The sequence below is a fragment of the Sparus aurata genome, chromosome 23 (genome assembly GCF_900880675.1).
Source record: "Sparus aurata chromosome 23, fSpaAur1.1, whole genome shotgun sequence".
NCBI classification, from domain to species: domain Eukaryota; kingdom Metazoa; phylum Chordata; class Actinopteri; order Spariformes; family Sparidae; genus Sparus; species Sparus aurata.
Genome location: NC_044209.1, coordinates 16,817,477 through 16,842,730, shown reverse-complemented (window position 1 = coordinate 16,842,730; position 25,254 = coordinate 16,817,477). Strand labels below are relative to the sequence as shown.

At 38.5% G+C, this 25,254-nt stretch overlaps 1 protein-coding gene across 2 annotated transcripts; it reads right to left on the bottom strand.

Moving 5' to 3' along the window:
• Window positions 1–602: 602 nt before the first annotated feature.
• LOC115574915 (nuclear GTPase SLIP-GC-like) lies at window positions 603–24,873 on the bottom strand. Of its 2 annotated transcripts, none has more exons than XM_030406592.1 (24): window positions 24,819–24,873; window positions 11,938–12,012; window positions 11,648–11,775; window positions 11,432–11,479; window positions 11,266–11,295; window positions 10,875–10,908; window positions 10,601–10,696; window positions 10,127–10,214; window positions 7,555–7,783; window positions 7,216–7,419; window positions 5,052–5,228; window positions 4,796–4,968; window positions 4,030–4,102; window positions 3,856–3,943; window positions 3,444–3,562; window positions 2,989–3,171; window positions 2,743–2,897; window positions 2,481–2,592; window positions 2,028–2,136; window positions 1,804–1,931; window positions 1,509–1,590; window positions 1,306–1,387; window positions 1,165–1,210; window positions 603–1,055 (listed from the first exon to the last, which is right to left on the bottom strand). In XM_030406592.1, coding segments are annotated over exons 2-23 (2,406 nt in total). In that variant the 5' UTR covers window positions 12,005–12,012; window positions 24,819–24,873; the 3' UTR covers window positions 603–1,055; window positions 1,165–1,209. The 2 variants fall into 2 exon arrangements, with proteins under 2 accessions (XP_030262452.1, XP_030262453.1); XM_030406593.1 differs by having other exon boundaries at window positions 11,663–11,775.
• Between the last annotated feature and the right edge of the window lie 381 nt (window positions 24,874–25,254).

Here is a 25,254-nt window from a genome sequence, read left to right as displayed (position 1 = left end):
TGTTCCAACCACGTCTACACATAACATATGACCTTGCGTACACTGAAAAGAGACAAAGCCATGCAAAAAGGATGCAAACTATTTATCCTGAACAGGAATTAACCCTTAAAGAGTGTTTTACTGTTAAAGTGGTTGCCTGATATCATGTCACTGATATCCTTGTTCTTCCTCTTAGCAATCACACTTTTCTTTATCTCTGGTTTATAAAGAATCTAAGATGAAAAAGCAGGATTCTAAAAAGTCCTCTTGAGGCCTATCCCTATTTATGGGCCATGTATGAGTCAGCGTGTTCCATTTTCTTGCATCAGTAAGCAGTCAGTGGCAGTTTGCAAACATGAAAAAACATGAACAAATACCTGCAGTTACCATTATTCCAACTAAACCTGTTTAGATAATATCCATCAGAAACACAGCTGAACATCGTTGCCCTGTATGAAAGAAGTTTTGAAGATGAACAGCTTCAGGACTGTGACAATTTCTTTCTCTTCATTTACAAAATGAGGACCAAAAACAATCAAAACAAATATCAGGGAGAACCTTGAGCAGCTTTTAGGTGCTTTAATGACAACATTATCAACAAAGAAACCAAACAACCAGTGGCATTTTCACTCAGAAGTTAACTTTATTGAATGGTATACAAAATCAAAAAAAGATTGGTGACGATTTTAAGGATGTCTGGAACCGTCTCAGGTGTTCAATTGATTCACATAATTTATTCTCATAAAAACATCCAATGACCCCTCGAGTCCTAGCGTCTGTATTTGTCATGTATCTCCACGCATTTAATCAGGTTTTTCTCATCGCCTCTCTGTATATTTATGCATTTAAAATCATCAGTGTGTATCAAAACAAAACAATCACTGTCATCTAGCTCTCACTATTTCTCTGAATCTAATTTACAACAAGCGGACTCTACGTACATATCGATACAACCATCAAAGAGAACAGGGAAAACAACTCAACACATTTCAGAGGCCTCCTGTCTCTACGCAGCAGGTCTGCAGGGACCTTCAGTTAGTAGTCAGGCGTCTGCTGCTTCTCCCCACTGAGCAAAACTGAAACATCCATCAGAAAAACAGACATCAAGACTGTGACTCTGATATATCATCTATCATGTGTCTGTTTAAATGTTCAGTTTGGATCATCAGTTTCACTCAAACATACCTGTGCACATGTCATGGACACAGAGGAGCTGCTTGGTCGGTTGGATCTTAGTGAAATTAAAAACACATTTTAACAATATTAAGAAGAGCATATAATCAGGGCAAAATGTACACAATGTAGACATTTAAAAAAAGGTTTTACCAAATGAGTGATGTTTCTTCATCTGAGCTCTCGTTCAGTTTTTTGTAGCATTTCTCCACAAACACAAGCTCATGTGTAACATCTTAGAAAAACACCACAAAATATAATGTTAACAGTGACAGCACTATCAGTCACACTATTTAAATTGTGACTTGTTAATTTCAATTAAACATTTAGTGTTTTTTCTCATAATTTCTCATTACCTGGTATTGAGTCACCATCTGTCTTGATTGACATCTCAATTGATCTCTGCATTTTTTCCTCCAGTGTCTTCAGGCTGTTCACCTAATTCAGTATCAAAAACTTTATTACGCATCACTCACACTGTCATAATACTGTACACACTGTATTCTCTTTGTAGCAGTGCCAGCAGTGTCTTTAGCCGCTTTCAGAATGATGCCAATAAAGACCACCGTAATCGTGGCTAAAGAAAAAGATGTACAGCAGAGCATGTTTAACTATGTTATCATTGTATGAGGTGTTATAAAAAGTGCAAACCTTCAGGGCTCTCAGCTTTCTCAGCATCACATCTTTAGCCCGCTCAAACACATTTGAATCTCGCACATGCGCTTCAATAATGTCTCTCATGTCCTGCAGCGTGCCCGGTCCACTACATTCTGCTGCTCCTATAATAAGACAGAAAAAACCTGTTAACCACCATGAAGATGTGAATGTGTATTATACTGTCTGGTTGTAAACTACTTCATGATCTTCTATCTTACTTTCATAGCATTCTTTCATGATTTCATCGATTGTTGTTTTCACACTGTTGTAGACTTTTTTCTTTTCTCTCTGAACACCTTTGTTGGTTTCCGTCTTAATTGTTTCTTCCTAAAGGAGGGAAAATAAAATGTAGATCAACATATTTTAAAATTAAAATCAGGGTTGTGCATATATAGATTTTACCCAACAGGCAGTAAATTATTCAAACTGATTTTCAGAAAATGACCTGGGGCGTTTTTGAGTTTCTAGCTACATTTACAACATTTAATACATTGATAAAATTCTACATAAACAGTGTATATAAACATCTTTACAGGTTACAATATAAATATATTTGCCTTTTATTCTCCTCAAGTATTCAGTCACAAACCAAAATGTTTTGGTTGATTTGAGCAACCTTCTGCTGGACAACAGCTTGATAACGTACTGATGGGATTATTCTCATATTGTACCTCTGTCTTGAGAAATGTCAGTTGCAGTTCGACATCTTTGTACTTTTGGTTCAGCTCTGTGACAAGGGAAAACGCATTGATGGCCCTGTAGACCCCACGTTTTCCATCATTCCTGAAACATGTTAACAAGTTGAAATGTTTAAATGTAAATAATATCATTTGTGTATATGTACAACATTAGTACATTATCAATGCATGATGTAGAATTAGTTCATTCCAGACATTTTTAATAATCTAATGTTCTCATAAAGTCATTTCTTACGGGAAGGTCTTGTTGAATCCGTCATCAATGCAGTCAGTCAGACATGAAGCTATGTCCTTATTGAGGTCTATTTCTATGTTTGTTTTTTCCGATTTGTAGGAACCATTTCTCTCAACTGCACACTTCAATATCCTGTGAAAACCCCTCCCGTCAGCCTAAAACAGAAGTGAAACATTTTAAAGACATATCAAATCACACAGGGTACACAGTCAGTTATTTCGATGTTATTACAATTCAAATACATACAAGGTTTGAGGGGTATAAGATGGACCTCAAGACGCTTTCACTTGTTGTTTTTGATTCTTCAACCCCCTCACTGAGGCATTTTTCAAGAGCCTTATGAGCCTCGTCCATGGTTCTATTGACTTTTTCAAGTTCACGCCTCATCTTTTCCTCAAGCTCGTTGCACACATCTGCTTTTTTGCCAGGCTGAAATGAAACAACACATTTGGTATTGTAGCAGTGTATATAATGACAGTATACTGCTACCTAATTGGTTTCTGTTTTGGTTTCAAGACAATAATCAATGTGTCTTTGTTCTGGTCTTTATTCTTTAGTCTTGTCTATGACCGACAGTTAATTACTCATTACTTCCCATGATTTCACTGAATTTAACTTCAGTTGACTTCATCTTCCGTTATAATATTATTTATTGGCAATATTAATAATTAGGGTAATTAAAGTCAATCAAATCATCTCACCTCTCTGCTGCGGGCCCCTTGAATCAGAGAGAGAATCCCAAGAGCTCCAGACACATAGTTTTTTGTCTCCGAGTGACAGTCATTGAGATTTTGCAAGAACTTTTGGAGTTTGGGTATTTCTGTGGGAAAAAAACCCATTTAGTTTGCCTCTTACATATTTATAGTGTTATGTGTCCCAATCTAATACGTCATTCCTGTTTAAATTAAGGAGGTTAAAGTAAATATATATATATATATATATATATATATATATATATATATATATATATAGAGAGAGAGAGAGAGAGAGAGAGAGTGTTCACTCTGTGTATCACAGAAAATGTCAAGTTCAAATATATATATATATATATATATATTTTTTTTTTTTTTTTTTTTTTTTTTTTTTGTTTTGTTTTGGTTTTTTTTCGCCTACCATTTTCTTGTTCTGGACGATTTTTCTTCAGAAACTCTTTGGAGCTCACTGTGAACACTTCGAAATAGTCATCACGACCAAAATGTCTCTGAAAAGAAAGGATCAGATTTTAAAGTAGGTTTGCAGTTGTAGGAAGAATTTGTGTAAGAGTTTCTGTCAGTCTATAAAACTCACCTCAACCTTGGTTAGTTTTCTGAACTGTTTGCTCACTTCTTCCTTGGATTCAGCACAGACATCAGCTGCTGGCCTATAATAAAAGGTTTGTATCAAGTGTTACTTCATAGAGTAATGCAAAAGTAACAAATGACCAGTCCACTGGAGTACTAATGTAAGGGGTTACTTGTTTTTAAAGGGTACATTTTATAACTTGATCCAGAGGAAGTGTTTGGCCACAGATCACATATTCAAAGGTTCATTGAAGACTAATTCAAACCCATCTTTACTGTTTTGTGCTTTGAGGGTCTCTTTATGTTTACATGCAATAGTTATTTCTGTTAATGAATTTCATTAACAAATCAATGAGCAAAGTGGAAAAGACAACTGTAGTTCAAGTGCCCCAATGCATTCTCCAATATATATAGTCTCTAGTCAAATCCAACCATTTCTGCTACTAGTAACAGTTACCAGCACCTACGGCCTGTGTCTCAAAGCTTGATTATGTTGTTAGCCAGTTAGTTTGATGGCTTTGCTTGTACACACATTTTTACATATATAACACAAAAAAAAGTGTTATGCTAATTGCAAATGAACCCCATAACTCATAACTGAATCATTATTATTATTATTATTATTTCATTTTATTTTATTTTATTTTTTAATTATTATTTTTATTAGTATTATTATATGTACATTAACTCACGTACTCTACGCCACCATATGCATCAGTGTTTCATTTGGATGTTAATTTTAACCATGTGCTGTATCTTAAATAAAAACGTACTTTTCATCTTTATCAATAAGATCCGTCTTGGTGCAGATGAAGTGAATCTGCTGACACTGGCCACCATTTCCCATGAGGCTACAGGTACGTTCCAGGATCTCCCAGGGTTCTTTCTCTGATGCTGCTCGATTGATATCAGTCACAATCCACACAATAGAACAACTTCCTATTACCTGAAGGGGCATAATCATAACTTTATTATGAATAGTTAATTATCAGTGCTATGTAATAACAGACGTGCATTTATATAAATTACCTCTTTCCACATTTCATCTCTGCTCTTGTTACGGTCACCAGTTCCAGGAAGATCCACAAGTGTGACATGCTGGAGAAGACGATTCTTAGGCACCCTGACAGTCACACACTTCACTAGTGGCCAATTCTTTCCTCCATTTCTGGTGTATCTGACATATTTCTCAGACAGCTCTTTAGCCTGCAATAAAAGATAAATAAACTGAACGCAACATAAGGTGATTCTATTTATATGGGCATTCAAAGTGATGTACAAGTAGCAAGAAAAAAATAGAACAGGATAAGTGTCAAGGCCACGGTCGCTCCCCAGTGTTTTCCATTGAGTTTTCTTGTCCTTCCTTGTTTTTCCTTTGCTCTGGCTTATGTCTCTCTGTGTCCGGGTCTGAGCTGGAGGTGTGGTCTGCCTCCCCGACTCAACAGGCTTAAATTGTTCCCAATGAAGAGCATAGAGCAGCAGTCCTCAATAGGTGTTCCCGGGGCCGCATCCCGCTAGCCGTCTATTTGTGGCCCCCAAACTATTATTCCTTCACCATGTGTTTTGGTTGGGTCAGCACGTGTATACCGGGACTTGTCTCCCCGCCAACGATACACAGACAATGTGTTACAAGGTCACTCACTGCTGCGAGCGCAATTTTTAACTTTAACTTTTGGAGGCTATAGGAGCCTAGATTACACGAAAATGGCGTGTTCCAAGTTCACTGCTAAAAGAAGTGGACAGTGAAAATCCGCAATTCGAGGAAGAATGGACTGAAAAATGTGCACTATTCTCCCTCCAACCAGCACAAGACCCATGTGCTTAATATGCCAGGAGACTATAGCTGTGATGAAGATTTCCAATTTGAAACAACATTATGAGACGAAGCATAGGAATTGTAACATTTCCTCAAAATTCAGAGGTAAGAACAACAACAATTAATGCACTGAAATCGTCATATCAAGCTGCAAGCAGGATTCTTGTCACATCTATGACACAACAACAAAAAGCAACAGAGTTCTCACTTAGAGACTGAGAAACTTTGTTTTATTCAACTATCTCTCTCTCTCTCTCTATATATATATATATATATATATATATATATATATATATATATAAATAAATATATATATATAAAAATATATATATATATATATATATATATATATATATATATATATATATATATATATATATATATACACACATATATATACATATATATATAATATTATACAGTATTATTGCATGTGGCCTGTCTGTCTGAATCTTTGTGGCCCTTTAAGATTTGTATTTGAGTACCCCCGGCATAGAGCATACACATGCCTCATGCGCACACAATGACAGAGGCAAAATGCTAAATAGAATTTGTCAAAGCGGTTATTTAAGTCTCGTGAAACAAAAGACTGAGGTTAGACTTGTGCTTGTCTTTGTCATCAATAGGTCATCACCAAAAAATACCAAGGAACACTGCTTTGTATAAGAAGCCTTTAATAAATGGGCCTGACAAGTTGTCAGTGACAACTATGAATTTTATGGATGATGTAGCGTGGGTCAAGCACATGTCAGGCAAGGCTGCAGCAGTGCGGTACTTAGAGGTTCAGAGTCTTGCCTATATTCACTGCAACAGGTGCATGGTTCTCAATAAAAATGGACCAGTCAATGACCTGTAGGCAGTCATATTGACATAGTACCAGCATTTGATGACAGTCCTAATGTCTGTATCTGTAGAACATGTCACAGACGTGAAGAGAATACACTCAACAGGTTAAGGGCAGTATTTTTCTTCTTCTTTCTCCCCCTTCCTCCATCTTTTTCTCCCTCCCGCTTTCTTGCTCTTTCAACGTGGGTAAAGGAAATTCAGGTCATAATTTTCATTGATAATTATCAAAAGCAAACTCCATATAAACAGATCGGGCAGGCAGGAGCTGAGCTGCAGCAGCAACAAGTGAGCAGCAGCAGATCAGCAACGCAGCACTAAAAGTTTATCTGGTGCTGGAAAACAATATTCTCATGAAGGTTTTTGTACATCTGGAACAAATCAGCTCTTTTTTAAGGACTTTTTTAGACTGATTTTACAACTGTTGAACTGAACCATTCTGGAATTTACAGTATGTAATATTTAAGAAATCATAACATTTCACCATCTGTCAAATAAGCAAGAATGCTCTCTATGGAGTTTTCTTTTACTTACTGATCCACATGTCAAAGTCTTCTTGGAACAGAGAAACTCTATTTCTTCAAAATACTTGTCATCCATGAGTTCTTCTGAGGATTTATTTCTCCATTCATCTCCATACAGCGCTGACAGCTTTTCAGCAATGGCACGATCATTGTCATCGTACTCTTCCTGAGCTGTTTTTTGCCCAAGAAATGTATGCACCTCATCATGCCACTCCTAAAAAAAGAAATTATGTTTTCTTTAGTTGGATCAAATGACATGTAACATGTACAACAACTGTATTTTTGTTGCTATATCATTATTTTTCAATTAGCTTCAAGTAAATCTAATCAAAAATTCAACTCATTTTACCTCTTTTGTGATGAACTCAATGTCCGCCTCGTACTTTTCACTTTGCATGTTGGCCTCCACTTTAATCATGACTGAGGTACATGCACAGATGCTTCCTGAAGGCAGAAGGTTCCTCTCTTCAGTGACAGCATTTATCAAAGAGCTCTTTCCAGCCCCAGTTTTACCAAAGACACCAACCAGCTCCTTTTTGTCGTTCTCCAAATCCTTGATTTTTTCATCGATTTTATCCCTGTTGTACAAGTTTTTTAAATATTAGTTAATTGATTCATTCAGAAAATATATACACACTACAGTAATGTCTTGAAACACATACATGTCAAATGAATCACAATAACAATGAAGTCAACAAGTGTGTGAAGAACTGTTCCTGATGTTAACTGATAGCACTATTGAAGCATTAACAAAATACAAAAGAAGAGTTTTTTAAATGTCTTCAAGACAAATAAGACTTTGACTGTTGGTCTGATTGCACAGGCCAGCCACCAGCATATCATGTTAGCAGTTAACATTTATGCAAACCAAAGTAACGTCCATGTTTTACAGTCACAGGATCTTCTTAATAGGCACCTGTCTCAGCAGGAGCTGGAGGGGAACGTAATGGCATTTTTAAAAAGCCAACAAGGCTGCCAAACAGGCAACCAGAGATAGAATTGGACTACTGGACACTTTCAAGGGCACCGGGGTCTAAATGTATAAAACTCCTACTGTGAATACTCAGGTGTAGAAATCTGAGTATACACAAAAAAGAAACCATGCATACACAGCCTTTTCGTCAGATTAATAAAATCGTACGTCTGTTCCTAGGTGTCTTTTTCTCATACATCTCAATCATCCTGAAATTTTACGCACATGCAAACCTGTCTGACCATCCTCACAATTTACTATAAATGGGTCTAAACACACCCCCAAGTACCTGGTTTGAATAAAACGGGCCAGAATTTAATTTTTATGTTGAGGAGAAAAGTCAGAAGCAAAGAAGCAGTTGAGGAACAGGAAATAGGTTTGGACCGATGAACGATGCCATCGTCCATCACCAATGGCTGACAGCCATCGACTGCTAATCCCTGACTATTGTAACAGTGTGATTTAAAAGGCTCCCCACCAGAGAGCACAATGAAGTGGCGTGTCCCCTAAAAGTTGTTCTATTGTTTGTGATATGAGTGAAGAGGTGTAACTTTACTTGTCCATGTCCCGTTGATAATTTTCCAGTTAGGTGAACCCAAGACACTTGGTTAAATTTATGGCAGCAGTGTTTCTTCTCCCGTGGGCCCCTGTTTCTCTCAGTCTAATGTTTCTATACACAGTTTTCTTAACTTAGCTTCCTTGCCCAATGTTTTTAATGCATTTGAGGCTAAACTAAGCCAAGTTACAGACATGTGGTGTGGAGATGAGTATGTCGGTGGTTAAGGTTCCTCCGCAGGGTGAGACAGTCAAAGATTTGTTTAAGAGCAGCGGTGGGAAACAGCGGCTGCTATAGTGTTGAATTAATAACCAACTGCTGCCTTACAACAACACTGAGGGGTAACGGTGCCCCAAATTCCTAAACAACCATGTCATCGCCCATCAAGATGTTTCACTTTAAACATTCAGCACATGGGCCAAAACATCAGTACGGTGCCTGAAAACTCTCTCTAGCTTAAATTGCGCATCAGCAATTTCCTCTAGCAATGCCAATGTAGCTAGTGTACCATGTGGCACAGCCATTTCGCATGGCCAAAGCCCATATATAGTGTCGTTTAAAGGGCCTGGTAACAATTCACACCTGAAGGATTCTTACTCCCCAATAATACAGGAAATAATCTTTATTTACATATATAACGCACATGTATATATTTGTTTAGTTACATAAAGTTTGCTTTTTTTCACAGGAAGTCAGATCATCTCCAGCAACCAAAACGGGTATTTTAAAACAAAACATACCCTAACCAAGTGGTTTTTGTGCCTTAGTATTGTAGAATAATATAATCGAAATAATTAAAAACCAATCGAACATAACAGCTGTGTGTCTGTTAAGGAACAATCATGTGTGAAGAACTCATGATCGATGGTTAAAAATGTATGCCACTTCGGCGCGCAGGTGGTCGAGTGGTTAGAGCGCATGCCATATACGCAGCCGACCCCGGTTCGATTCCGGCCGGAGGGCCTTTGCTGCATGTCACATCCCCCTCTCTCTCCCATATTTCCTATCTGTCTACTGCTTAATAAAGGTGTCGATGCCGAGAATAAAAAAAAAAAAAGTATGCCACTTCAGCTGAGTAAATAAGCATCAAATAGTAGTAACGCAGAAACATAACACCTGCAAGGGGAAGATGTTCAGGAAGGGAATATGCAGTTTAGGAAGTGCAGATAAACTTCAAGGCCATATCCCACAGAGCACTTCTGTAAAGCCTAATGAGCTTTTGGGTCAAGACCATCTGAGAGGCCTTGCAGCGGGCTAAAACACATTAATTTGTGTCGTATCATGTACAGCATGTAGCATATTGGATTGTGGTTGTGCCCATAATATGAAATAAAGACAAACAAAGTACCACCTGCTAAAACACAATAAGAATATGTCAGATTTAATACTTACTTCAGGAAGGTACTGAGCTTATCCTCCTTAGGTATTTTGTGATGTACAGCTGTCATGATGTCCTTCACAAGACACAGTATGTGTTGTTCTGTCAGAGTAAAAGTACAGAAACATTAAGCAGGAACCACAAACCAAGAAGTAATTTAAAATGAATTGTCTTGTATTCAAAAAAGGAAGGTAATGTAAAGTGTGAGATGAACTTAATCTGCCAAGTCAATTTAGAATGCCCCTGTTTTATTAGGCTTATTACTTCTGACAGAATAAAAAGGTTGGCTGGGTTTTAAAAAATGGCAAACATAACATGTATGCTGTTGACTACTGTTCTGATGAGATTTTAACACCAGCAGGTTAGAAGGTATTTACTGTGGCCAAGACATAGATATCTGCTAAACAGACATTTGCTAGAAAAAATTATAGTATGTAAAGTTTAAACCCTATAGTAAGCTGTCATTGTTTCGAGAGTTATATAAATACCCTGACTTGATGACTGCGCTGTAGTGAATCGTTGTCGTTTGGTGGTTAGAGATTGGCGTTTGCTGGACTCGTCCTGAGGATCGTACTTTCTCTTTCCTTTTTTATAAAAAAAAAAAAGTCAAAAGAGTCAAAAACAAAGTCAAAGACAGGTTCATTGTATATTCCTCTGACACTAATAAAACTTGGTCTCAATATGATTAATAAAAGCAAATACTACTGCCTTGGAAACATCGATGAGTTCTACATGTAATCAATAAGATACCATGTTTCTCACCTTTATCATTTGTGCCCCTGGTGGATGGCAAAACCTGAGGACGAGCAAGAATGTTTGAGGAAATTATTTTCATACAGGATTTTTCCTTTAACAGGCTTCAACAGGTTTGAACAAACGTCTTTACAATTCACACAACAGTAACGGCATCTGTGTTCTGATCCAATCTGGGATGAACGTGGTAAAGTTCTGGGAAGTAGAGTATAGAAAGGGGCTAACAAATGATCCCAGCAGCATCCTTTATCCCTCAGTAAACAGTGCAGTGATCCAATGAAGCAATTCTTCAGTCAAAGATGACTTTGTCTGAGGACAAGTCGGTGACTTAATTGCATATGTATGAAAAAAGTGGCACATTCACAACAGACATGCCTGTGAAATTCAGTATCATCCTTACCTGAGCAGAATCAGCTGCTTCTTCATGCTCCTGTTGTTGCACAAAAAAAAGTAACACTCTAATTGCAAGGCCATGTAAAACTTTGAGCAGACACTGAAAGTATAATCGGTATGGCTATATTAAATCCATGACGATACCTAATTTTATGAAACTGTATTCAACTTACTTGAGCAGGAGAATCCAATGTTGCATGATTTGTTTTGTTTTGTTCTTCCTAGTGACAAAAGATCAATAACAGTAAATAAATGTAGTAACTGCATCATTGTCAATGAAATATTATAATCCTTTGTCTGTAGATGTCATCAAAAGAGAATTTCATGCTCCAGTAAATTGTAAATGCACGTATCTCCATGAACACATTTAGTATTTATGTGATCCTCACATTACAGAACATTACCCTTAACGACTTGAGTTTAGCCTTGAAATGGTCCCTTGGTCCAGCTTTCGGGATCAACTCCCTAATTGTATCATCTTGAAGATCGCAAATATTTCCCTCGTCAATGTCTTCAGCTGTAATTTAAAAACATCAGTTTAATCTTAGTCATACAGAAATGAGAATTGTTTCAATGGGTTTGCATGTTAATTTGACTATTTGAATGTTAAACAATTTGCATTTAGTTCCAATATTGTATAAAGATTGTGCCCAAGAAAAGATGCATTGTGATTCTTTACCCTCAAATGCTGTTATGAGATCGCTGAGATTCCATTCAGTTAATTTGTTCTGAACAAAATCACCCATGATAGCAACTGGAAAAGTAGACAAATAATTATGGTTAATAAATCAATCCCATTTTGTTTTTTTGAGACTCATATGATCAATTACAAGGTAAAACGACAATTCAACTATCATTATACAATACAGTGTTGCATAGTGAAGGGTGGCGTTGCACCCGTGGGGGATGGGGATGTTGCATCACTCCCACTTTTACAACAAGGTGATTTCATCACCCCCCACTTTTTCCTAAGGTATTAAACCGTTTGCCCGCCCTCGCGGTTACCTTTTACTCTTATTATACTACCAAAAACAGTGTGTTTTTAATGTAAATGACTAAAATGTACACAAATTAAATTGAAATTACCTTAAATTAATTGAGGTGACAAACAAACACATTTCCTCAATACAGTACAGTATAGTAAAGTGCATAAAAAACATTTTGACTTCATCATGTCTTCATACAGTAGTATATTTTGTGTTTTTATGGGTTTCATTGAATAAAAACATGGTCAGCTCTCAGGCAGATCCAGAAAAGCCTCCCAGCCCAGGCAGTGTCAGCTATGAGGGCTGTGGCTAACGGGGCTAGCTAGCTAACAACAGCTACAGCAGTTAACAGTCACTGGTATTATATGCCGATAATATGAATCGGACAGGTGGCTAACTCTCAAGCATTACACCTTTAATTATGATTTCTCAGGTCTGCTGACACATAAAAGTCGTTCGGGAACTGCTCGACTCTGTTCTGAGGGGTTCCTCTTCCACACGAAAACAGCATTTCAGTGTAATTATGTCAAATTCCGCGATATTCCACGTTAAAAAGTAGATTCCGTTTTAATCGGCCGATTCCGCGATTCCGTGATCGCGGAAATCATAGGGCCCTACATTTTGTCTGTAATGACTCTGTCTTGCCTGTTACTGCTCTCAGAAACTAGAAAAGAATAGAAATGAAGACAATGAAATGCAATAAAACTATAAAAATCTTAAATGATAAAAGGAATAATATAGAGTACAGTAAAGACTAGGATGAAAGATTAGTTAAAACAGATCAGTACAACAAAATATCTGTAAAATAATTAATAAAAAGCAGATTCAAAAACAAAAAAAGGAGGGAATGTTTCCTAATCAAAATCAAGGCTGTAGAGGTTTGCTCTAAGTTTACATAAAATATTTCAACACTTCCATGTTCAGGAATAATCAGTCCCTCCAGAAAAACGCGATTATGCGACCGCATAATTCAATGCATAATCAGCCAAAGTCCGCATTTTTTCAAATACGGCACATAAATTGCCGATTTCCGTGCAAAATATGCAGGGCTTGCATGATTTCATAATCCCCACATTTTCGTTGCAAAAAAGTCACATATATCTCAGCAGAAAGTTGAAAAATGTTGCGTTTACTTCACACAAGAGCCGCCATTTTCTCCTGTTGCCATGGGAACGTTATGATGTTATTACGAGGCGTGAACATGTCGAAAAGCTGCAAAACCCACGATGAAGCCATGATGAAGCCATGATGAAGCCCGCAAATCAGTCTCATTTGCCAAAAAAAAATCATACTAGTTTCAAAAACCTTACAGTTGTAAGTATATTAGTAGTATGTAAATTTACGTTACAGTAAGAGATTGCACTTTGTGCATTGGAAGCACTTATTTTAACAGAAGATGTCTGTTTTGTATCGCTACCTCTGTAAAACAGGAAGCACACATTTTATTTTTTTATATTTTATTTATTAATTTTTACAGAAGTTGTAGCATATTCCTTTTGTAAAGCGACAGAACTTGTTTGACTCATCAATGTTTTGAAAGTTTGAGCCGTATGTTTATTAAGGTCTGAAATAAAACAAGATGAGAACTTAAATATTCCCAGCACTTTCTGTAATGTAGTATGCTGCTTATCATAGGAAGTAATAAGAAATGACTCTTTACTTTAAGGTAATAGCCTAGTGAGAACAGGGTGTTGGGGGAATCACTTTTTTTTCTCTTTTTCATCAAACCGCAGTTTTTGCAAGTTCCCGCAGTTTTTGCAAGTTCCCGCAGTTTTTGCAAGTTCCCGCATATTTCATCGCATTTTTTAAGAAAACGTGCCACATAATCAATGATTTTTGCCCGCAACAATCACAAAAAAACTCTGTGTTTTTCTGAAAGGACTGAATGATAACATTGAGTTCTTTAGGTAGGATGTTTATGAGGAAGGAAAGTCCAGGAGTCAGGACAAAGCAGAGCACAAAGATACCTCACTACTGGCAAAGAATGCAGAACATGCATTTATTTCAGCAGGCTTTAAGAATTTGAGAAAGGTCATTTAGCGATTCAGTAAACATGAAACCTCTGATTGTCACAAGACAGCAATAACTGCCTATCTGTATGAGGACAGATCAGTTCACTGTCTATTGGCTAGTGTGTCTGCATCAAAACCAGAGGAAGCAAGGGCACGCCTCTTAAAAATCACTGGTGTTGTGCAGTTGTTGGCAAGACAGGGTTTAGCTCTCAGGGGCCATGATTCATGTGAGGGAAATCTTGATCAACTACTCAAGTATAAAGCGGAACGAGACCCATGCCTTTCCAGGTGGTTGGCAAGTAAAAAGGATGTTTAAACATCAGGAACCATTCAAAATGAGTTCCTTAACTTGATCAGCACCTCCATTGTTGGGGTAATTTCTGACAAGATTCGATTTATTCTGTACTCGCAGTTCTCCATAATGATGGATGCCACTAGAGATCAGTCAGGAAAAGAGCAACAGGCATTATGCTTAAGGTATGTTGACCATGATTTGGTTGTGCATGAGGACTTTAGTGGCCCGTATGAGGTTTCATTGACCACTGGAGAAAATTTGGCAAAGGTGGTGAAGGATGTGTTGCTACGCCTCAATTTGCCCATCACTAGCTTATGTGGACAAGCGTACGATGGAGCAGCAAACATGGCTGGTAAATATTCAGGGGCACAGGCAATCATTCAGAGAGAGCAACCGCTTGCTCCATATGTGCAGTCGGGCAAACTGAAAGATATCTTCAAGGGAATCGTAAAAACTGACGATAGGCCACAGCAGGCTATAAGACCTCTTTGTCCCACAAGATGGACGGTTTGCACAAGTGCATTACATGCCATGCTAAACCAATATAGGCATGTATTGCATGCTTTGAGTGAGATGACAACAGGTCATTCAGATGCAGCAGGCAGGGCTCAGGGCTTATATGACACATTTCAGCAGGGAAATGTTGTTCTTGGGCTTTTGCTTGCCTTAGAGACAACAGAAGAGCTGGAGACTCTCAATGTTTCTCTCCAGCGAAGAACACAGACTACAGAAACCCAGACAGTTTCCAAGCTGTTCACAGCAAAGCATCACAGACGTGTGAAACGCTTGGTCTAACACCAATTGCATCTCCACATCACCGTAAGCTACCTCAGCGCTTTACAGGCTCTGCTCCTCCGCATGTGCAATCATGGTGGATGTCCAGCTTAGAGAACGATTTGAGCTCACCCTGTGTCCAGAGGTCCGTGGCCTCTTTGATCAAGTTGAAACACTTGTGAAACTGCTTATTGTTGTTTCCAATGTCATCAGCAGAGGCGGAGAGAGCGTTCTGAAGACATGGCTCAGGAGTACCATGACACAAACACGCCTGAACAGTGTGGCTGTGTGCCATATTCACAAGGAAAAGCTTGACATGCTGAAGAAGAAAGCAACTGCCATAGAATTTGTTTCATGTAAAGACAGCAGGCACTTTTGGATGTTTTGAGTAGATATATATAATTTGGGCAGTGAAAGAGGGAGAGAACACAAGAGAAGAGAGAGAGGACACAAGAGAAGAAGAATGGGAGAACATCAGAGGAGAGGGCAGGGCTCCAGATTGCGACCAAGTGGTGGCATTTTGCGACCAAAATTTGAGACAGTGCGACCAAATTTTACATTTAGTCGCACATGTGCGACCAGTGGATTTGCCAGTGTTTTTTTTTTTTTTGTTTTTTTTTTTTTAACAACGGTAGTGGAAGGGAACCAAAGCGAATCAAAGAATCTAGAATCTGGAATGACAGGTGGTAGGCCAGTGTGTGTTAGATGGGCAGGGAATGGCACTGTAAGTAGCTAATGTGTTTCAGCGAACAATGGCGAAACTAACTGATTCCGTGATTCCACCAGATACGGGTCCGCCATGTAGCAGAGCTGAGTTGGTTTTTCACTTTAGATAAGGTCTTAACTTCCACCAAGTCCGTTGCGCTGCCTATCTGCTCCGAAGGGCTCCAGCAGTCCGGAGCAGATACGCAGGACTTCTATTTTGGCGGATGTTGGAGCAGGACGCAGTCGTTCAGCTGAGAGGCTGGACAGAGAGTGCAGCCTCTTGCATTGTCGCATTATTTGCGTCTGCAATTTTCCTTTTTAGTTTACTGTTTTGTGAGCATATTTTTGTTTACTCCAATGTAAACATATCTGCTGTGCATATGTTGCACTGACATGTTTGGTTAAAGGGATATTCTGGTGTAAGTCCATATTCTAACACACCGTGACACCGAGTAGGACCCCCCCTCGAGAGATAAAGTTTGCAGAGCGCTAGCTCACGTAGCTTTAGCATCCTCAGAAATGACCGCAAGACAACAATACACTGCAGTAAATGGATCCAACTATAAACCACCACCAAAAAGCCACAAATAATGCTCAGAACAGCACCAAACTTCAGCAACAGTACAAATAGGGTCTCAGCACATAGTCCGGGGCATCTAACCTCCGCTAGTTTAGCTGGATTTCTATTGTGAAGCTAAAATCAGATTTCAACTCTCCTCCATCAGCTTCCGGGTCGGGGAAGTCCCGGCGCGACGATTACCGAGTGCGGTTAGAAATGCTCAATTCCGTTCTTTTCCCTGTCCGCTCTCGATAATAACTGTTATAAACTGGCAGGTAAGACACATATGAACTTTGATTGCTTTTTCATGGAGTCATAATCATACATTTTCATCCATGAGCCGCGGAACTCTACTGCACTCTGTAATCGAGTCGTCAGGACTTCCCGTCAACAGGAAGCTGCTGCAGAAGAGTGGTAAATTTAGTCAGCTTTTCAGTAGAAATCCAGCTAAGATAGCGGAGGTTAAATGCCCCGGACTATGTGCTAAGACCCTGTTTGTACTGTTACTGAAGTTTGGTGCTGTTCTGAGCATTATTTGTGGCTTTTTGGTGGCGGTTTATAGTTGGATCCATTTACTGCAGTGTATTGTTGTCGTGTGGTCGTTTCTGAGGTTGATAAAATTAAATTAGTGTCTGCTAACTTGATCTCTCGAGAGGGAGTCTAACACAGTTTCACGGTGTGTTAGACCATGGATTAAACTTACACCGGAATATACCTTTAAATATAAAAAAAAATAAATGCTTTAACAGCATATGTATGTATCTGCAAATATTTCTGTGCATGTGAACAATCTGAAGAATTCTCTACGATTTAAACTATTTTAGTATTATGGCAAAGGATACTAAAGATGAGAGTGCTTTTCATTATGCCCAACAGAGTGTAGTTGGTTAGACAAAAATCTGCTAATATGAATGAAGTGTGTGCCATTAGGTGCAAAATTTTGATTTGGATAATGCTATATGTAGTTTTGTTGCAGTGCTTCATTTTGCAGGATATATGAGGTATTTTGCAGTTTGGGTGTGTGGTTTTCTGAATTGTGTTAAGTATTTTGATAAAACCAGTCTAGTTTGCAAAATTGTGTTTTAGCAAGTGGAAAAAACTGTAAAATTAGCAATCAGAGCTTTAGCATAAAAGGGCAACATTTTGTGGGAAAAATAAAATATATTTGTTACTGTGTATTTGTGTGTTCTGAGTATAAAAACAATATTCTCAAATATTTTACAACACACTTATGTATGTATTGTCTGTAAAAATGCCAAAGTCATTATGATGAATGGAGAAGAAGTTCTTTCCATTCATCATAGTGTTTTACATTGAGCACATCAGTGTTCAACTGGTTCTTATATATGTAGGAACACCAGCCCTTATGTCTCCATCACGAGGCTCTGCTTCCTTTCCCCGTCCTCTGACCTCTGACCTCTCAACCACAAGACAAGACTAATTTAACAAAGCACATCTGTTTGACTGAATATTTGCCTCTTCTCCCCCCTCACAAAGAAGATGAACTCCTTTTTCCTCAGGCCAAACCATGGCCTCTTCTCCCTATAGATTAGGACAGTGTGTTGCTCTAATGCTATAAACAGATCACCAGAGATGTTTTGTTATTAATTTTAACGACTAAGTACAATAGAGTCCTCTCGCTCTACTTCAAAAGACAAGAAGTGGGGGTTGATGTGGTTGGGGTAAAGATGACCCAGTCCCCCTCCCTCACAGGCCAAAGCGTTTTATGACCCTGTCTGTGACATTCCAATCTTTGCTGCATCCCAATCCTATACTCATCCACATTTCAATATGTTCTGAATAACTATTAACTACAATTTCATCTTCTTAATTTTATCAGATTCCCTAATAGCCAAGAAAGTCATACAGTAGATATTTTCCATGTTATTGTCAAACCCAAATGAAGTCTATTAGCCTACTTAATGAATTTAGTATTATTAGTATTAGTTTAGTATTATGGCAAAGGATACTAAAGATTAGAGTGCTTTTCATTATGCCCAACAGAGTGTAGTTGGTTAGACAAAAATCTGGTAATATGAATGAAGTGTGTGCCATTAGGTGCAAAATTCTGATTTTGATAATGCTATATGTAGTTTTGTTGCAGTGCTTCATTTTGCAGGATATATGAGGTATTTTGCAGTTGGGTGTGTGGTTTTGTGAATTGTGTTAAGTATTTTGATAAAACCAGTCTAGTTTGCAAAATTGTGTTTTAGCAAGTGGAAAAAACTGTAAAATTAGCAATCAGAGCTTTAGCATAAAAGGGCAACATTTTGTGGGAAAAATAAAATATATTTGTTACTGTGTATTTGTGTGTTCTGAGTATAAAAACAATATTCTCAAATATTTTACAACACACTTATGTATGTATTGTCTGTAAAAATGCCAAAGTCATTATGATGAATGGAGAAGAAGTTCTTTCCATTCATCATAGTGTTTTACATTGAGCACATCAGTGTTCAACTGGTTCTTATATATGTAGGAACACCAGCCCTTATGTCTCCATCACGAGGCTCTGCTTCCTTTCCCCGTCCTCTGACCTCTGACCTCTCAACCACAAGACAAGACTAATTTAACAAACAAAGCATATCTGTTTGACTGAATATTTGCCTCTTCTCCCCCCTTCCCTAATAGCCAAGAAAGTCATACAGTAGATATTTTCCATGTCTTTGTCAAGCCCAAATGAAGTCTATTAGCCTACTTAATGAATTTTGGGTTTGAAAGAAACCACCCCCCACCTTTGCGATGGGCACAGACTTTGTTATCATGATCCTTTTTGTGTGTAATGCTTGTGTTATTCACCAGTTAAATGGCTGATATGTTTTGTTAAGATAGACCTACAAGGAATATGTATAAGTCCTTGGTCCTACTGTGTATTGAATGCTTTATTGTTTATGTTGTATACATCATTGTTTTATGTCTTAACCAGGTTATAATTCTCTTGAATGATAAGTGATCATATTCTTGTTTCATATTTTAACGAAGACAAAAATTCGACTTTTAAGATGGTAAAGTTTTTGGGAAGTTAAAACACGATTTCGAAACATTAAAGCAATAGTTTAGTTAGATTAAAGTGTTGTGGGTCTAAAATCCAAACACCGAAGGAGTATTGTCAGCCAGCCCCCCCCCCTGTTCTCGGTGTGTCTGCTGCAGGTCATAAAAACAGAGAAAATGCTCTTCTCACTTGCTTCGCTCTCACTTTCGGGTCCTGACTTCGGTCAGGACTTTGAGTCTTGACTTCTCTCTTCTCTTCCTCTTCCTCTCACTCGCTCACTCTCTCTCCCTTTTTGGGTCCTGACTTCGGTCATGACTTGGAGTCTTCTTCTCTAGGCTCTCTTGCCCCCCTGTTTCTTCTCCTGACTTCTTCTCCTTCTCCCTTCTCTTCTCTTCACTTCTTTATTTTTCATTTATTTTTAAGTAATCTTTACTTTTATTTTTGCAACAAGCTCTAAGAAAGCGAATTGAATAACTACTTTAAGTACTCTACTTTTATCCAAGTCTTTAATAGAACAAATAATTTTCTTTTTGATTTTTGATTTGATTTTAATATAACGTTAAAGTATCACCGCCTGATCCAGAAGAAGTTGAATTAGTGAAAGGATCAGAACTTGAGAACCACCTTAAAACATCAAAGAAAAGTCTTTTTCAAAACTGTGATCATCTGATGAAGAATGTTGCAGTCCATCGTCTGCCTCAGAAGCCATGCAAGGAGTCTCCACAAAAGAGACTTTGTTCCCAGCCGAGATCAACTCTGCCCCCAGCGCTCCCAAGGCGGAAACCCCGCTGGGCCTTCGGACCAAGAGTCCCTCAACAGAGTACCGGCCTTCCCTCTGGCTACTGGACCAACGCACTGTGCCGTGGTCCAACCCAGAACTCTCAAAGAGACCAAGCCTCAGTGCCTCCTGACGCCCAGACAAAACAGGCTGAACGTCTTCATACAGCTGGATCCACACACGTGAGAATGAGTGGTGTCTAAAGTTCTGACCTCTGTCTCAGGTTCTGACTTCTGTCTAAAGTTCTGACTTCTATCTTATAAACTTAAGAAAGTTGAGGTTAGGGTCTCGTTAGTATTAAAAGATTACTCCCGTAATATTTAATATATAAAAACCTGACCCTTTAACTTTACCATCTGCCGACGGTCACATAACTTTATTACTTTGCTTATTACATTCTTTACCTTTTCTGTTATTTGTTGTTCGTCTAAAATTGTCAGTTCATTTATGTAACCCCAAATTATTTAGTCAATAAACATATATAATCATTTGTTTTTGTCTGGAACTTAATTTTAATGTGGAGAATCGATGGATACGTGCAAAGAATTCACTGCTTCAGAATATTGAGATTGAGTAAATTGATTTGAAATTGATACTCTAGCTGTTCAAGTCAAACTTGTACAGTTAGATGTTTGGAATAGTTCCCTCCAGCCTATTCTAGTAAATCAAACAATGGAGGTGGTGCCCCTTCTACGAGTGTAAAATTAATCATCAGTGATTAATGACCTCGATTATCAAGCAGTGATAGTCCCTTACATTTATATCTATGGTGCCGTCCACGTGAGGCCCGCATAGCCTACCTACTGTCAGAAGTGTTGAGATCCATCTACTCCTGGCTGAGAGATATCAGTATGCACACACACACACACAGCTGCAGCCACCCACACACACACACATACACTCACAACATACAATCCTGCCAGACACCAGACATCAATATATAATCCTGAAATGATTCTATGATATGTTAAAGCTTGGCCTGCTGCATTATGTTTGCCATATATTAATTTGATAAAAAGAATATTATTATAGTCATCTTTAAAAAATCATTATGAATGAAATGTTGAATAAGGAAGTAAGAGAGGGAGGGGTACATGTTGCCTGTGTAAAATGGGGAACTGCACTCAGTTTGTCACTCTGTCTCTGATGATCAGAGTGAGAGTAAAATACTGAATTTGCAAAGTAAAAGAAATGTGTAAGGTGTGATTATGGCTTTAATTTGGTATTAATTAATTAATCAAATGTATTAAAAATGTTAGCAAAGTAATGAAGGGAATGCTGAAGCATTAAAAGTAAAGTAAGGAAGGGCAAAGGTGGGTGTCTGTGAAAATGAGGAAGTGTTACACTCAAGGCTCTGTCTGTCATTCTGTCTCTGATGATCATTTTTGACTTAGTATTAACTTTGCAAAGTTAAAGGAGGTGTAAGGTGTAACCATGATGTATTGAAGTTTAGAGATCTAATGAAAATCAGTAAAGAAACAGTGTTGAGCTGAGGTCATGAGAAAGTGTTAAAGAACTGGTCAGGTCAACGTGAGGCCAAAAGGATGTGTCGAAATCTGATCACGCTTTGGGCACGGGCACAGACCGTGACCTAGGCATGTTGGATCATTATGAAATCGTCAGCTGTCATCAAGGGACTATTAGTCATTGAACGGAGAGATGGTGGGAAAATGTCCTAATAAGGACATAAATCCGTGCCACTGTCCAAAGCAAGAGAGAAGCGTTATGAAATCTTAATCAAGGGGTTATCAACCAGTGAATGGAGAGATGCTGAAAACATGTCCTAATAAGGACACAAAACCAAGCCAGTGTCCGAAGCAAGAGTGTATATAACCTGAGGAGCACGGACTAAAGTTCGTTCTTCCAATCGCTCAAGCCTTGAAGAAACACCTGAGACGGAGAATGTGAGCAGCCTAAACATCGCAGAAAGGACTTCAAGAAAACTTCAGCAGAAACAGACCAAGGAATTAAGAGCACAACGGATTAACCATTTTTGCCAACATGCTGGGGATTACAATTTGGATATTGGAGTACTTTTGTTCACGCTGCTGGCGTGAAGTTTGGACTTTGAGGAAGTTACGAGACCTTGGCCAGGGTTGTGATTTGCCTCAAGGACTTGGACTTTCAGCAGGAAGGGAAAGGCAAGCCATGGAAAGACCTGACCCTCTCCATCTCACCTAAATTTAATATTTCTAACCAGGCCTCAGCTCTTTTAGATTAATTTGTTATTTAAAGTATTGTGATTTATCAAGAAGTATTTTTGATAATGAGTAATAGTAATTGAAATAAGTATTGCGCTGTATGCTTTGCCCTTGCCAAAATCTATGCAATAAAACCTACATAATATAGTTAAAGTTAAAGTTGTGGACATTGATTTTATGTCTCTTTGAGTGGAAGTAAAAGTCAGGTGTTAAGTGTGCATAATATCTTAAAGGTTCTTAAAGGTTACTCTAGCCTACCAAATTGAAACAGGCCCTTAGGGTTTACCAAAAGCCCTTAAAATCAAACCTAGCATCATACCAAGAGCCCAGATCATTTAGAGGAGAGCTGCCGTTAACGGGCGTGGCTGGTGGCTGTATCTGACTCAAGGGCTATTCAGGTCAGGTGCCGTACCAGAGGAAGCAGGGTAGACGTTCGGATTCAGGCAGTTAGAAGGTAGGCGAGTCTCCTCGTTACCAGCTTAAAAATCCCTATTTAAAATTCCCACTTTTTAGTAACCTTATAGGGATCTAACCCTTTATAACGGAGAGCTGGTCGAGTACCTCCTGGACAGGGGTAGAACTCGGGATCTAACACTACCTATCCTACATAAATATCTATTCATATGATGGTTTGTGTGTGTCATTTGAAAACAAAATACCATTTTGAGAAAAAAAAACATTGCTTTAAATGTAAAGTTTAATTTTGCAGGATTGAGGGGTTTTGCCCATTGTCTGTGTGTTTTTTGATATGTCTGAGAATATGAGGCATGCTTTCAGAAAATGTGTGTAAACAATCGAGAAAAACTGTAATATTGAAGTTTAACACAGCCTTTTTGATTGCCAAGGAAGAACTACCCTTTACCAAATATAAAGGCCAACTGGACCTGCGAAGAAAGAACGGCGTAATTGATTTACGTAGTGTGCCCCTAAATTTTGTGATTGTGCTCCTAAAATTTTCAGTTAGGGGCCACTGTGCTCCTAGTAAAAAATGTTAGTCTGGAGCCCTGGAGGGAGATAACACAGAAGAGGGAGAGAACACAAGAGAAGAGAGAGAGCACAAGCGATAAAGAAGGGGAGAACATGAGAGGAGAGAGAGATAACAGAAGAGAAGAGAGAGAACACAAGAGAAGAAAGAGAGGACACGAGAAGAAGGGGAGAACATGAAAGGAGAGAGAGATAACAGAAGAGAAGAGCGAGAACACAAGAAAAGAGGGAGAACACTAGAGAAGAAGAAGGGGAGAACATGAGAGGAGAGGGAGATAACAGAAGAGGGAGATGGAGGGAGGGAGAGGGGGTTTGGTTTAACATGTACAGTGTTACCTCATGCCAAAGCCATTAAAATGTAATTGAAAATAGAAGAGGGAGAGAACACAAGAGAAGAGAGAGAGCACAAGAGAAGAGTGGGGAACACAGTGTTCTTGCCAATTTCACTCACACTTGTTCTTTAATAAAACATATAAATGAATTGCTTAATACCGTTGCTTGTGAATATATAATATCTTGGGTTAAAGAGCATTGTGCTATAATGTACATTTTGAATGCAATATTATTTGCATATCCTAGTGAAGAAAATCTAGAAATGATTTGCATTAGTTTTTGAGACTGAAACAGGGGGCAAAGATGGTTGCGGTGCTCATGTACCCCTAGAACCCCCTCACATTTAAAATTGCTGCTCCACCCCTGCTCCTAGGCCACTAGTTTGGATGAGTTTCACATTAACTTTAATATTTTTGGAAAATAAGGCTGAGTTGTCGTCACCGGTCAAGAAAAGAAAAAGAGGAAAGCAGAGAAGAGGGAGAAGCTAAACGGCACAATGTTTAAGATGACAGAGACGCTGATAAAATAGAAGAGGATCGACAGAAAGTGAACACAAAAAAAGAGCACGGTGGGGCCATGTCAGTTTTAAAAGACTAGTTAGAGGACTTGAATTTCAGCGGACGATTGATCAGCTGTGTTCTAAAGAATGTCCTGTTCAGCGGTTTGGCGAACTATATTTCTCTGCTGAAAAACACTATGAATGGTAACAAATAAATTGAAAAAAGACACACTGTGTGAAGTTTTTTCTCATGTTGGCAAGTAGCCACGTAATAAGCGGGAAAATGGCGGGATAATGATTTCCCCGACAATGACCGCCATTCTATACCCTTACTTATATTGACAAAACAGCACAGTAAGTTTCTACATATCATTTATGACAGTGAATTTAGCATCTAAGTAACATATTCAGTTGGTAATGTAATGCATAAATGAGTACTTACATTTTGTCTGTTACTCTTTCATGCACAACCACGACTCCTTCTGTGATTGATGAACTATGAGCTATGCCCAGTGGGCGGACGCACATTTTTGGGCGGGCTGTGTAAGAATATTATAAATCAATTTTATTGACTGCGACGACGGCCCATTGGTTGATTTTTTTTCACGGACGTTGGGCTAATCCAATTAAGTCTCTCAGGCCGCCTCTTTTTTTTTTTTTTTCTAAATTTTTTTCTAAGAGCACAATTTAGAGGGGCCGGCCCATTGGTCCATCTTCAATATAGACAGTGGACTGAACCAATCAGGATATAGTACGACAGCTGCCCCGCCCCTTCCCCGCGGCTGTCTCCTGTAACATCTGCTACTTTCAACTTGTTAACAGTGTTGCCAGATTGGGCGGTTTTCCGCCCAATTGGGCCACTTTTGTTGACGCCATGC

What these genes read in the sequence shown, in the direction of transcription:
- LOC115574915 (XM_030406592.1), bottom strand. Translation starts at nt 12,004, where the DNA reads ATGGGTGATTTTGTTCAGAACAAATTAACTGAATGGAATCTCAGCGAT. An exon ending in TCTCATAACAGCATTTGAGG is followed by an intron (nt 11,776 to 11,937) that starts GTAAAGAATCAC and finishes TTTAAATTACAG; the next exon opens with CTGAAGACATTGACGAGGGA. An exon ending in TTGAGTTCATCACAAAAGAG is followed by an intron (nt 7,420 to 7,554) that starts GTAAAATGAGTT and finishes TTCTTTTTTTAG; the next exon opens with GAGTGGCATGATGAGGTGCA.